Source organism: Prionailurus viverrinus, chromosome D3, assembly GCF_022837055.1.
Source record: "Prionailurus viverrinus isolate Anna chromosome D3, UM_Priviv_1.0, whole genome shotgun sequence".
Classification (NCBI taxonomy): Eukaryota; Metazoa; Chordata; class Mammalia; order Carnivora; family Felidae; genus Prionailurus; species Prionailurus viverrinus.
The window spans coordinates 19832309-19847409 of NC_062572.1; the positions used below are offsets into that span (position 1 = coordinate 19832309).

General features: G+C 52.6%; 1 protein-coding gene across 3 annotated transcripts in view; it reads right to left on the reverse strand.

The window, feature by feature from the left end:
- The window catches only part of BCR (BCR activator of RhoGEF and GTPase), a 128016-nt gene extending 114936 nt beyond the window's left edge, over window positions 1-13080 (reverse strand). For all 3 annotated transcript variants that reach the window (XR_007145727.1, XM_047827295.1, XM_047827296.1), the window contains exon 1: window positions 11616-13080. Coding sequence is in view for 2 of the 3 variants with exons in the window: in XM_047827295.1 (XP_047683251.1) it covers window positions 11616-12927 (1312 nt within the window). In the remaining variant the exon portion in view is untranslated. The remainder of the gene's footprint in view (window positions 1-11615) is intronic.
- Window positions 13081-15101: the final 2021 nt, after the last annotated feature.

Genomic DNA, 15101 nt, shown 5'->3' on the forward strand with positions numbered 1-15101 from the left:
GCTTTCAGAAGGCAACACTCAAAAGTGAGTTACCTTTTCTGGTCTAAGGTCTAAGACTTGGGCAAAAACAAATATTGTTTTGGCACACACCGGCTTGCGCACGCACCCAGAGAACGAACATGTTGTGTTGAACATCCACTTAAGGTAATTCACAGGTCAGGCCACTGGGACTTCCAGCCAATCGGATGATGGCTCTGAGCCTGGTGTGGCAACCTTCGTGCTTTGGAAAGGACAGGAGAAGTGGGTACCTGTATCACTGGTCCAGCCTGTGCATCCCCAGTCTCACATCACAGCCACTCCATGACGGCAGAGAGGGTTGTAGGACAAAGATCACCCTGTCTGTTCAACTGTGGAAGAAGTCCAAACAAGTGGATGGCCTTGAGTCCTGTACCTACAACCTCAGATACCTCCGCTACGGCGGTCCTTGCTGCTCATCCACAAGAAAACGCAAAACTCTGCAAATGCAGCATGCTACCCAAAGCACTGGCTGCTCTTCTCCCTTGAGCAGAGGCCTCAGTCAGCTCAACCTCTTGGGGACTTGGGGTCCAGCCACCACCCACGCCTGGCACCAAAAGGCTTAAGGAAGAAGCTCTGAAAACATCACGCTAAGTAAAACAATCCAGACACAAAAAGACAAGTGCTATTATGAGTCCACTTATATGAGGTCCCTAGAGCGGAAAGGAGAATGGTGGGTGCCAGCAGCTGGGGGTAGGGGGAACGGGGAGCTGCTGTTTAATGGGGACAGAGTTCCCGTCTGGGAAGATGAAAACGTTCTGGAGATGGATGGTGGTGATGGCTGGATGACATGGTAAAAGCACTTAATGCCAATGAACTGGACACTTCATGGTTCAAACAATATATTTTATGTTCTATATATCTTACCACAATAAAAAACGGGGTGGGGGAGCAGCGCCTAGAGGAAAACCACAGCCCTAGAGGTCCACAGATGGAAAGGGCTGCCTCTGAGCAAGCAGGTCCCTCATGGACAAACCTGTGAGGTGGAGCCTCAGGCTGGCGGCAGGATGAAGCTGAACTGCCCTGGCTCCTTTTCCTGGTGAGCCCAGCAAACTCCCAGCCACCACTTGGCTTCCGGCATCCCATTCCCCCCAGGGCTCTTCCCCAAGGAAAAGGAGACTCCACCAGTCCCTCCAGAACCTCCACACACAGGCCTGACCAAGGTCCCCATGAACCAGCAGAGTGGGTCAGGGCCCAACCAGCCATGTACCAAAACACCGCCTGGAACATTACTCAGCTGCCAAAAGGAATGAGGTGGTGCTGAAATGCGACAACATGGATGAACCCTGAAACCTTACTCTGACAAAAAAGGCCACGTTACACAATCCCATTCAGGTGAATGTCCCAAAAAGGCAAAGTTACAGAGACAGAAAGTAGAGTGGTGGGGGCCAGGGCCTGTGGGAGAGAGGGGGTCATGGTGGCTAAACAGAGCAGTTTTCTTTTGAGGTGATGGAAAAATTTTCTCAAATTAGACAGTGGTGATGGTTGCGTAACTCTGTGAATATACCAAAAAACACTGAATTGCACTCTTTAAACGAGTGAATTCTGTGGTGTGGATTCTACCTCAGCCATTGAAAAAACACCACCACCAGTCAGGAACATAGCTCCTCATTTACAGGTGAAGGGAGGGAAACCAGGGAATTAGCTGCCTCCCATCATAGCAGGCCCGAGACAGGATGGAAACCGCACACACCTCTAGGTCTCCAAGCAAGATTTTCTGGAGCTCTTAAAAAGACAGCGAGGAGGGGGAGCCTGGGGGGCTCAGTTGGTTAAGTGTCCAACTTCGGCTCAGGTCATGATCTCGCAGTTTGTGAGTTCGAGCCCTGAGTTGGGCTCTGTGCTGACAGCTCAGAGCCTGAAACCTGCTGCAGATTCTGTGTCTCCTTCTCCCTCTGCCCTTCCCCCACACTCTCTCTCTCAAAAATAAACACTTACAAAATAAACATTTCAAAGACAGTGAAGAGAAAAAGAGACAGAGCTCTGCCTGCCCCAGGTGTGCTACAGCTCCAGCTGCCCCAGCCCCTCAAGGAGGGGGTCAGGTGTGGCTGGGGAACAGAAGATGGCAGTGGTCACTGTGGGCCACCCTGACTGCCCCTGAGGCTCTGGGGGAACATCGCCTAGCTCTTCCCCACACCCCACAGCTCACAATGCGAGCCAGCTCCTCACCCACCCTCCTGCTCCAGGGGCTGCCCCCCGCACACCTCACATCACCCAGCCAGGGCCGGGGCCAGCTCTCCAGTATCCTCCCCAACTGTACACAAAGCAACACCCTCTGGTCTGTGCAGCCTTAGGCAATCTGCAGATAGAGCCTGCATATGACAAAGCATTAGTAATTTTCAGGGCTTCCCGTCTTCCTCCTTTATTTCCTATTAAAATAAGAAAGTCTGTGGTTTTCATTTCCTCTCTTGAGGCCTCACAATAACTGAAAGTGAGAACAAAGTGGTTCTAAGCCTTTCCTCCACAAACTTGGTTGGGGGGGGGACTCTGAGAAAAATTAAGGTCTGTCTCTTCCTCCAGCCTCTAGTTTCTGAGGCCCCCCAAAGCCATAAGGCCACACAATCGGGAACACTGCAAGAGGACCTCACTCTACACAACTAGTGGGTGGATGTGGCCCCAGCATGGAGGGCTCGGCAACATCGGTGTGTAGCCCCAGGTAGCCTGGGCTGATGGCACATCATAGCAGAGGAAGTAGCGAAAGCTTCATTTGCGGCCATGATGCAGAAAAGATATATGATATACATTTAGGATGTAAGAACTCCACTCGACGCCCAAAGATACACTATGAGAGGGAAAAGATGGGGCCCACGGCCATGGCAGACCCCTGGAACCCCTGGAGCTCATACTGGGCACTCTTGCCGAGCCAAGTGGGTAAAATGGCCTGCACCTACTGAATTATGCATTTCTCCTTTAAAATCTCTTGCTAAATGGCACTCAATCAACCTGCATTAGATGCCTAAGAGGGAGACTTCATGAGACCAGACAAGGGGCCAGACCCCCAGGGACCACTCGCTCTATGCATTCATGTTCCCTCAAAGTCTCCCAAGGAAGGGGCCATGGTCTCCAGCCCACAGAATAAACACCCTGTGCAGGACCACACCCTGGATCTACCTTTAATGTCTGCATTTTCTCCCCGGACTAGGTTGACATACATTGCCTCTAGATTGCTTCTAGAATATCTACCTTGTCACTTGCAAGTATATATGTATATATATGATATGCAGAGAATCTCTTCCTGCTCTACGGGCATGCCAAATGACTCTAGCAGCATATATTTTTTTTAATGTTTATTTATTTATTTTGAGAGAGAGTGAGATAGCGAGCAGGGGAGGGGAAGAGAAAGAGGGAGACACAGAATCCCATGCAGGCTCTGCACTGTCACCACAGACCTCCACACAGAGCGTCAGCCCACGAGCCATGAGATCACGACCTGAGCTGAAATCAAGAGTCAGACATTTAACTGACTAAGCCACCCAGGCACCCCTCCAGCAGCATATTTTAAAAAGAGCACACCAAGCCTTTAAAATGAAGTCAATCTTCAAAGGATCTTCAAAGGCTCTTCTTAAGGCAACAGAAGTACTCTGAGTGGCAATTCCCTTGGCCTGCTCTATCCCTGGATTTGCTGTGGTTGGAGCAGCAGGTCTCTCCCTATCCTTCTAGTGTTCCCTTGCATCTCTTGGCCAGCCAGAAATAGTTCCTTCCTAGTGCTCCTTGGGCCATGCACTGACCCTCCATGCATGTGGCCAGCATCTCTGTCACGTCTTCTCAGTCAGGCCTTGTGCCTCTGCACCTCTTGGAACCTGCTCACAGCAGAGCACCGTTAGCCTCCACCAACCCCCACTCTCAGCCCTTGACCGCTGGGTAGAAAAGGCAGACGGGCAGTGTCCTCGAACATTTTTGTCCTCTTGGGCCCTTTGTCACATGACCTGCTACAGGAATGAATCTTAGCAAAGTGCCTCAGGAGGATGTAGGGAGAGTGAGGAAATTTCCTGAGATATTTGTAAAATAAAAGAGAAAAAGGACATTTCTTGAGTGGCTGATACATTCACAGACCTGCCTAAAGGCTGGGACCAGACGATTCCTATCACGGCACTTAGCTTTATGTGGCTGTCTCGCCAGCAGACCGAAAATGACCTGCTGGGAAGCCTGTTGCCTGACACTCAGCACCATTCCTGCCTGAAACGTGTTTGCTGAACATCCCTTCCACCTACTGGGCAGGGGGGTCATCTCCTGTGATTGGTATCACCCCATGGTCTGAGGAGAGAGGCCAGCACCAGCCCCTCCACCGACCGCTTGACCTTGGGCAAGTGTGTTTGTCTCACAACCCCTCAGATCCAGTCAGTTGATGGCATACAATTAAGTTCATAATCTCGCTCCAGCCACGGCACAAGAATGTTGAGGGCACATGAAACAGCCTCCACCAAAGGTGTAGTTACTACACAGGTGAGGCATCACAGTCTTTCTGCACCAGACCTCAGCAGGCACATCTTTGAACCCGCCAGCCATGTCTCCCTTGGGCGCCGGCCACCATCCCTGTCCAGTCATTTTGCAAGGTCACAGTAGCAAGTGCTAGAATCCAAGACAGCTAATTAGCAGGCCCCAGTCTGAGGACTCAGGAAGCTCTCTAAGGTTGAACAGGGGAAGAGCAAGCCTCAGCAAAGAAGGAAAAATCATCTCCAGATAATTTCCAAAGCTTTTCCTTCCTGGGGCACATGTATCACTGGGCCCCCGAAAATCCAGTGCCACTTACCTGATGGGGTTAAGTGAAATTAAGAATAGGGAAGGGTCTGAGCAAACAGAGACCTCAGAGAAAGGGTCTCATTTCTTCTCTAACCCACAAACACCCACAAAACCCAAAACACAGACAGATCCACATGGGCTCGGTACACCACTATCTCATCAAACATGGTTAAGAGCCTAGACTGAGGCATGTCCTAGGACACCAAGGTAGGACCTTGTCTTAAGGATTTCACTATCCTGGAGAAGGAAGTCAGAGAGACACAAGATTAACAGGAAATAGCTGCAAACATACAGTGGAAGAAAGATATACAATTAGGGAAGACGCCAGGACATCACAAAGATTTTGTTTTAGTGTGTTCGTTTTTATTTTACTTTTTTTAAAATTAAAAGAAGAATTGTGTGTGTGTGTGTGTGTGTGTGTGTGTGTGTGTGTGTGTTTAAAGACAAGGCCCCTGGAGATTAGCCTTTCCACAAATCTGTGAATAAAGGCGAGAGAGAATTTCCTTAGAGACAGTACCCAGCACACAGTAGATACTTAATAAATACTTCTGAGTGACTGAATGGGGAGAGGTGGTTGCCTTGGTAACAGAAAGGTAGGTAGAAAGCAGGATAAAAAAGATATGGGAAGAGCTGTGCTAATAACCTAAAATTTTAAAGAAAAAAAAATCGAATAGGACAAAAGGATCTTAGCAATAACGTGGTCCAACCACTAACCTGTTAGGCAAGGAGCGAGATGTGGCAACCCGTAGAACTTTAGGACACAGCCCTCCTGATGCCAGACTGTGTTTTCTTGGCTCTATGAGGCTCCCGTTCAACACATTACTCAAATTCTTCCTGAAACACAGCCGGTAGGCTAGCACAGGCTCCATCTCTCATTGTCATGGCAGCCTTTCCTCTGTTGCCCAATGAGGGACTCATGGAGTGAGTCCAATACTTCAAAACATGACTGCATTTGGAGATGGGGTCTTTAAAGAGGTGGTTAACTTAAAATGGGGTGGTTAGGGTAGGCCTTAACTCAAATGAATTGTGTCCTTATAAGAAGAGGACATTTTGGACACATGGAGAGGCATCAGGGGTGCACAGGAACAGAGGGATGACCATGTGAAGAGGCAGGGTGGGGGGGGAAGAGCAGCAGGGGAGCATTTGCAAACCAAGCCAAGGACAGAGGCCTCCGAGAAAACCAACCCTGACAGCACCTTGATCTTGGAATACTAGCCTCTAGAAATAAAAATTCCTGTTACTTAAACCATCTGCTGTTTTGTTATAGCAGCCCTAGCAAACTAATACAAGGGGCCACTTTACAAACGTGGATGTGAAAGCCAAGGAAATATCACCATCACTAACAGGTGTTTTCCTAAAGAGAACATACCTATTAAGATTAGAAACGGGAATTAAGGATGAGACTACTGCTCCCGGCAACTTCAAAACCCTACTTGAGTGAAATAAACCAGACACAGAAGGACAGATATTACAGGATTCCACTTATATGAGGGACCGAGGGACCAATTCACGGGGACAGAGAGTAGATTGGTGGTTGCCAGGGGCTGGGCTGGAGAGATGATGAGTTAGTGCTGAACCGGGACAGAGTTTCAGTTTTGCAAGATAAAAAAGTTCTGGACATGGATGGTGGTGATGGTTGCACAATGTGAATGTATTTAATGACACTGAACGGTAAACTTAACAATGGCTAAAATGGTGCATTTTGGGGCGCCTGGGTGGCTCAGTTGGTTAAGCGTCCAACTTCGGCTCAGGTCACGATCTCACAGTTTGTGGGTTCGAGCCCTGCACTGGGCTCTGTGCTGACAGCTCAGAGTCTGGAGCCTGCTTCGGAATCTGTGTCTCCCTCTCTCTCTGCCCCTCCTCTGCTCATGCTCTATCTCTCTCGGTCTCAAAAATAAATAAAACATTAAAAAATTTTTTTAAATAAAAAAATAAAAAATAAAAAACAAAATGGTGCATTTTGTTACATATGTTTTACCATAATAAAATAAATAGACCTATCACATGTTATACAAGTAACATTTTTCTTAATGTTTCATTTTTTTGAGAGACAGTGAGCAAGAGCAAGCAGGGGAGGGCACACACAGAGAGAGAGAGAGAGAGAGAGAGCGAAAGAGAGACAGAGAGAGAGGAGAGAAAGAATCCCAAGCATCCTCTGCATTGTCAGTGCAGAGCCCAACATGGGGCCCGAACCCACAAAGTATGAGATCATGACCTGAGCTGAAATCAAGAGTCAGACACTTATCCAACTGAGCCATCCAGGGTGCCCCACTTAAGTAACATTTTAATTTAAATTACTACATTGCTTTCAAAGCAGAAAACAAACAAACTAAAAACCCAAAACAAAATCCTACATGACTGTATTCTAGTCAGGGGGAGGGACCCCAATGAAATTCATAATAAATAAATCCACCACCCCTACTACCTCCTGAACCTTGATCTAAAAAGCAGCCACAGTCAAAACTCAGGCCTAATGTTTGACAACCTGAGCACACTTGAAAATGCCCATCTATTCGTTGTGAATGAGGAACCCCTCAAACCACAGGGGTGAGCTGCAGATAGGTGAGCTGCCTCAGGCACTGCTGGGTCTTCTCCCAAGCGGGCTGAGCTTATGGTTCACCTAGATGCTTTGTCCTAATAAAGGCAGCAGTCACATACACAGGGCCACAGGACTCCTGGCCAGCAAGGGGAGGTGGCTACAGAAGCCTGAGACAAAAGGGAGGAATGGAAAAGGCACATTCCCTCCCTAGAGCCACGCAAATCGACAGCATTCCCAGCTAGCTCCTTCTTTAGTGAATTATTTAGTGAAATATTTCATTCTGTTCCCAAAACAAGGAAGTCATCCTTCCAGAATTGGAAAACCCTTATAATATTTGAACTAGACTCTGCTTCCACCCTGTTGATGACTCAATGGTCTCAGACTCTACCTGGTTGGTTCTGTCCACTCTGCCTCTGCTCACGAGAGGAGCCTATACTCAGTTCAAAGGTGACCACAGGCTCTGATGTAAAGAGATGACGATCGAGCCAATGCAAGGCCTGAGTGACCTTTTCCTGGCCCAGAGTTACTCAATCTAACTGGTGGCTGATCCATTCAATCACCCAAGGGAAAAACAAAGCAATGATCATTCTGGTGACACCACACTGCCACAATCCAAAGAGAAAATTAAACTGCTTAACAGAGATGTGAACACATAGGGCAGCAACTCACATGAAAGCCCATAAAGAAACATAAGACATGGGGTCAGATCTCACAAATGATACTTGGAAAGGGGCCAAGGGACACCGGGGCTGAGTGTTCAGATCAAGAATTCCTCAGACCTGCAGGGCGCCTGGCTGACTCAGTTGGCAGAGTGTGTGACTCTTGATCTTGGGGTTATAAGTTCAAGCCTCTCATTAGGTACAGAGATTACTTAAAAATAATTTTAAAATCTTAAAAAAAAAAAAAAAAAAAAAGAATTCCTCAGACCAGAAGAGTAAAGGCTCTTGGGTTGTCTGGTCTCTCTTGTGAAAGGGCTCACCAAAGGTCTCAGAAAGGGAAGTTCAAGGACAGGGATGGAGTTAGAGACAAATACAGGAGGTAAGATGCTTCCTAACTTCTCAAATCCACAACCTAACCCTGTAGCTGTGAAAAGGCAGAAGGGATCTTCCAGTAAGTGCTATGTGTACGGCTCTGAGCCAGGCTTCCTGGGAGATCCGGAAATGAACCAGGGATCCCTGCCTTCAAAATACAACATGGTCTGTTCTACCATGGGGATGAACCTTGAGGATACTATGCTAAGTGAAATAAGCCAGACACAGAGGAACAGATCCAGTGTGATTTCGTTTATATGAGGTACTAAGAGTAGTCAAATCATAGAAACAGAAAGCACAGTGGTGGTTTTTAGAAGCTCAAGGAGAGGAAATGGGGAGCTGCCGTTCAGGAGGGAGAGAGTTTCAGTTGGGGAAGATGAAAAGAGTTCTGGAAATGGATGGTGGAAATGGTTACACAGCAGTATATGTTTAATGCCACTGAACTAGACATGTAAAAATGGCTAAAATGGGTTAAGATGGTAAATTCAGTTATGTGTCTTTTATCACAGTAAAAAATAAATAAATAAATAAAACACCACAGTCCACAGTTAGAGGGCTGACATGGGTACCCCAGAGCCTTTGCTCCCACCACTCCTCAGGGCAGCCAGCTTTCCCCACTCTTTGCCACTAGACATGTACGGACAGGTGAGGCCTCTCTCCAGTTCTGCTGCCTCCGGAAGCTTCCCTGATCTCACTCTCTCTGAACACATAAACGATGTATGTGTGTGCTCCTGTCTCCCATTAACCTGTAAGCTCCTGGATGGCAAGGACTACACTCTCTCTTTCTATGTCGCCTGCATGGTAGAAAGGGAAGGGCTCGCACACAGCAGGGCTCACGGCTGGTGGGCCCTGAGTGTGTGCAGGGGAAGCACCCCTGGACCAATCCAGTCATGATTTTCAGGTTCAGTGTAGGGCGATGCAGAGAACACCCTAAGGTGGCCACGTTCCAGAAGGAACGCATTTGCATTCCCGCAGGGACCCGGAACCCCTGGAATCCTAGCTCTGCCACTTCCTGGTTTCATCTTCAGCTATGGTTGGGCAGACCCATCACAGGGTGATGTAAGAGCCTGCGAGGGGCCCTGCATGAGGCACACCGTCCTCATGCCTGGCACAAAGTGGCAGGTGGTCATTTCAGCTTCTTCCCTCGACACCAGGGGCCCTCAACTCAAAAATATGAGAGCACACACATCCAAAGGGATGCTGAGGCTATTAGATCCGGGTCTCCATGTCTGCTGCTGCTGTGAAAAATTAGGGCGCTTCCACTCCCTTCCATGCTGTGATTTTCCTCTTTGTCCCTCTGCAGGGCGCAGCCCTGGCCAGCAGGCCCCACGGCTGTCTAAAGAACATCAGTAAACAGTTTGGAAAGAGACAGATGGCTTTGCCAGCACAGGTTCCCTCCTTCCCCTCCAGCCACTACCCTCAGAGGAGTGCTGAGCACAGAGCTGAAGACTCCCAGAGCTAAAACCTAACAGGAGAGAAAACATGGGGCCTTGAAGACATTCAGAGAAAGATCCAGAAAGTCTTCAGAGTGGGGTCCGAGTTGTAAAATTAACCCTGCAGCCATTTTCTGAGAGCCTACCGTGGGTTACACACAGAGCCAGGGTCTCACGCTGGCAGCAGCTGTATGAGAGAGAGCCCAGAGGAGTCGAAGAGAAGCGGAAGAGAGCCCAAAGGGCAACCTACTGAGAACACATTCGGTCCGACTGGTCCCCACTTTCTGGAAACTCAGAATTCACCATCAGTAAGAGAATACAGTTCAGATTGCAGGTCTCCATGAAAACCTCTCATTTTCTTTATTGAGCACGTTCTCCCGCATCCCGGTGCGGGATCCCGGCCAGTTCAAGCTGGCTGGCTCCGTCGACAGCTGGCCAGACAAGGCTGGTGCCCGGTGACCACAGGGCAATCCTCCAGACCCCAGAGGAACCGCTCTGCCTGCAAAGCAGGCTTCTAAATACTACAGCCTTCCACCCCCAGCAAGGGACCCAGGGGATGCAACTGGGTCCGGCCACAGGTCTGAGCAGCAGGCCGCAGCCACCCCAAGCTGCAAATGGAAGATCAGCAACTGGCTGTATCTAAAACAAACAGGACAGAGCACTGATCACAAAAAGGCCTCTTGACAGAGCCAAAAATAGCCTTACTTGTTTCAAGAGGATTCTCAGGACCGAAGCACATACAACTCCATCAGCAGAAAAAGAAAAATCAATGGAGCAGAAAACCAGATCAGCCCAACAGGGACTGGGACTCCAAGAGATTCCCCACAGCCACACACACACACACACACACACACACACACGGCCCATCCAAACCCCACACCCACCCCACCCTCTTCTTACTCCAATCTTACAAACTGTGCCTGGATCTTAAAACCCAGTCCCATCACCCCCAAAGTTATATACACAATTCTATGGGTTTGATCCCAAGAGTCAGACCACGGATTAGGAGGCGAAAATGAGCACCAGTGTATACTCATCCTCGGGAAGCCAAGGAAGCAAGAGTGCACTGAAGGATCAGAAAATGAAGCTGGGGTAAGATGCACACAGGAGCCTATGGATGAGTAATGATGGGTGATGTCTGCCATCAAAGCCAGGCAAATCAGAACAGGTGTGGCTGTGCTTCAGCCCTGGATAAAATCTTTACCCCTGTCGATTTGCAGTGGCCCACTGAGTCAGAACTGCCTGTCACCTCACTTCCTCCTAATTCCTATTTTCACCTGCTCTGACTTGCATTCGGGCCGACGGTTAGCAAGCGAACCTGACACTTTCTATGGCCTGGGAGCAGCTAGCACATCTTGGGTTCTCCAGACGTGTCTTGTAACTCTTCCAGGTCAGGAACAGTTGGGGTGGCAGGGAATTCCCAAGACACAGATCAATCCCTACTGAAAACACCCATTCCAGACAGCAGAGATGGCCCCCACTTAATACCATCCCCCCTGCCTAGAGTAGCATGATCAAAGGCAAGGAGATCACTGCCCAGGGCACCATGGTCCCAACCCAGAGAGTACTCCCACAAGAAGCACACCACTCCAGAACCAAAGGAACAGCCGCCTACCATTCCCACACACCGCCCCTTCCAACCCAACTGCAGTCCAAACACTGGGAATCTGCATTCAGGAGAAAGTGGGGGGATGGCGTTTGTTCAGGCACAAGAAGAGCATGAATCCTTCCTGTCCAGCGTGAAAATCAATCCAAAAAAGGTTATCTACCTATTTCTCCCTTGGCCAACGACCCCTTTTCTTTTCAATCGTTTCCAGCCAGAGGGCAGGTGTGCCCACCCAAGGTGGTGGAGGTACCCACCTGCATCTCCATGGAAGGTGCCATCCTGAGGCAGCCTGCTGGACAAGCTGTCCCCATCGCTGGGCCAGATCTGCCCGGTCTTGCGGACGCCCACGATGGTGGCCTCCGACACAATGACCTGGCCCTGCCGGTGCCGCTTCTGGCACTGCGGCGTCGGGGGGCTGCTGCTGTCAAAGGATTGCTGTGAGTTCTGTGAGGGTGACCGGCTCTTGTCTCGAAACATGCGGTAGGTGGTGGGGCTGGGGGACACGCGGCTGGACTGGCCGGAGGAGAAGTCCTCCTCACTGGAGGTGAGGTTCTCGTTGGAGCTGCAATCTGGCGTGTAGCCCCCTCCGCTGTCCTCAAAGCTCCGAGGGGAGTAGGACCTGCGGGGCCAGGTAAGGCGCTTCTCCTGCTCCGAGGTGCTCTGGCTACGCAGGAGCGGGCCCTTGCCCTCCCCTTCCATCATCATACCCCCAACGTAGATGCTCTGGTAGGGCTGGTACTCCAGGGGCGGCCAAGGGGGTCTGCTGCCGCCGTTGGCATTGATCAGGTTGTCCTTCAGGAAGCGGGGGTTCAGCTCCGCGTCCTCATAGTCGCCGTCGAGGCCGCAGCTGCTCTCCGAGGTACGGCCCCGGTTAGAGGACCTGGGTGCGTCCCCCAGGCTCGGCCCGGTGCCGTGCTGGGACTTCTTACGCTCCATCTGCATCGCTTGGCTGCCCAGGGAGCTGATCCGGTCGGACACTTCTTTGTCGTTGACCTTCACCAGACCGCGCTCATGGTGAAACTCGACGTTTACGTAGAAGGGCTTCTCGGTGTCCGCGGCTCCGGGCTGGCCGTGGCCCTTGCGGATCCTCTCAAAGTTGGACCTGAGGGCCGCCACGCTGGTGGGGGGCCCGCGGTCTTCCCGGTCCGCGGCCGCGGCGGCTCCGGGCCTGCGGGCGGCCCCGGGCCTGCCCTTGCTCGGGGAGCCCTCTCCGTCGGGTCGGGCCTCGGGCTCCTCGGCGGGCGGCGGGTCGGCGCCGTCGGCGGGCGCGGGCGGCGGGCGCTGTGCGGACGCGCGGGGCTCGGCGGCGCCGTCGGGGGGTTGCGCCGCGCGTCGGAAGCCCCAGCGCTGCCGGTCGTAGCTCTTCTTCTCCTTGGCCAGCAGCGTCTGCAGGTAGATCATGCGGAAGCGCTCCTGGTTCACCTCCTGCTCCAGGCGCCGGATGGAGGCCTTGCAGCGCTCCAGTTCCTGCTCGATGTCGCCCACCGAGCGCAGCTCCATGCGCGGCGGCTCCGAGTCCGGGAACTGCGCCTTCCACGCCTCAGCGAAGCCCACAGGGTCCACCATGGCGCGGCCGGCCTCACCTGCACCGCCCGGCTGCGCGCAGGGCCCGCCTCAGCGGCGGCTCGGCGACCTCTCCAGGCCCGGCCCCAGGCGCCGGGCGGCCCCCATGTCCCCGCGCAGCGGTGGCGGCGGCGGCGGCCGAACAATGCCCGCCCCCTCCCGGGCTGCAGGTGAGGCGGCGGGCTCGGCTCCCCGGGGCGGCGCGGGGCGCGGGGGAGGGCGCGCGCGAGGGGGGCGGGCGCGCGCGAGGGCGGGGGAAGGGCGCGGGGCTGCGCGCGCCGCTATTGTGTGCGGGGCTTCTCCGCGCGGCGCGGCGCGGGCGCTGCCCTCCGCTCGGCCCGGCGCCGCTAGCCCATGGCCGCCGCCCGCGCGCTCCTCTGCTCTCGCTCCCGCGCCTCGCCCCAGTCGCCGTCGCCTCCCAGGGGCTGCGCTCGGCCCGGCCCGCTTTCGCCGCACTCCCGCCCGGCCCGCACTCGGCGCCGCAGGAAGGGGAGGGCCGGGGGGCGGTGGCCGTGGCGCGGCTGACGGAGCCCGGCGGGCCTCTTAAAGGGGCCGCGCCGAGGGCTCGGGGGGGGGGGGGGGGGGGGCGGTGAACTGTGGGTGGGGGGAGGGTCTGCCTAGGAGCCGCGCCCCCACCCAGCCCCTGCCCTCCCTCGGTCTCCGCGCTTGGGGAGACTCTGTCCCAGGCGGTGGCCGAGCCCAGCTGTCCCACGCAGAGGCCCTGGCTAATTCTGCACTCCTGGAACAGAAACACCTGGATCTTCACTTCCCCACAGCCCAGCAGCCACATTCCAGCTTTGGGGCTGAGCGCTCTGGGGCCACCCTCCTGGCCCCTATGCGCACAAGAGCCTGGAGTGGCAGGTCACCTAGGGAAGCAGGGTGGGCTAGGTTGGGCCGCCAAGACCAACAGCGCTTATGTGCCAACGGGTCCCAGCACTGTGGGCTTGGGGTGGGCGATGCATCAGCTGCCACAGGGCATTGTCGCAGAGATAATCGATAGGAATTTCTCCCCCAGGTCACTCAACACCCACATGGCCTTCCCTGTGGTCCTGAGCTGTATGTTTGTCCCCTGGCCTCTCCTGAGCTTCAGAGGCCAGGGTAGTTTTTCCTGGATTGCCTGACTCAGAGCTTATGTGTTTAGTCTCCCTTTAAGGGGGTCGTCTTTGGATTGGGTGGAATACAGGACAGTCTAGAGCCAGCAGTGAAACAAAATCATCTCTGGCACTCCAGAGATATTAAACACACAGCAGAGAGCACACATCAGGTGGTCTGATGGGCACCAAATGAAAATACCCAAACCAGCTTGCTGGGTGGGGGAAGAGGAAACAGGATTTGTCAACCAAACAACTGGGCCTGGGTCCTGATCACCACTGCCTCTGTTCCTCAGTTTCCTTTGGCATTGAAATGAGAACAAGGATACCTGTCTCTGGGGGCTGTTGTCCCTGCATGGATATAAGGTGTAATCTTGCCCCCACTCCGGGTCCAGTGCCACCCAGAAGAGATGCCCCAGCATCTAATCTAGAAGAAACAGAGCCCAGGGCTATTAGCCAGTCCAGCCTGGCTGGGGTTCACATCTTCCCCACTCCAGGTTTGTGACCTGAGCAGTTCTTTTCCCTTCTCTGAGCCTCAGTTTTGCCCCCATATATAAAATGTGAGCACCATGTGTAAAGCACCCAATTGGGACAAACATGAAACCCACCCTGATAAATGGTATGTGGTGCTCCATCCACGACTGCTTGTTAAGGCTGGTGCTCTGGAAGATGGCCTTGGAGGGTTACTGGAAAACTCTTGGGCCCTAACATCCAGGTGCTTCTAGGCACAGCTCACTGCCGCCCTCTGCAGGCCTCTCCACCCTCCTGCTCTCTCTCCTGTTTCGAGGCCCTCTGTCCCCTTACCCAACTCCTTTACTTTGCAGAACCCCCTCAAGGCAGGCAAGTCCTCCTGTAAAGCCTGTTTTGCAGTCAAAGAAACAGAATGAGTTGATGTCCTGACTTTGGAGCTGGACAGGCGAGGCTGGAATCCTAGTAGTACTCACATCCTCAGTGACCTTTTCTTTAAAATGGGAATAAGTCCTGACCTCACAGGGTGTGGCACATAGCTGCTTATGATCAATATTAGCTGCCTTCCTCAGGTGACCTGCTCAGGTCACCCAGTGAGTTGGGTCAGACAGGCTTCCA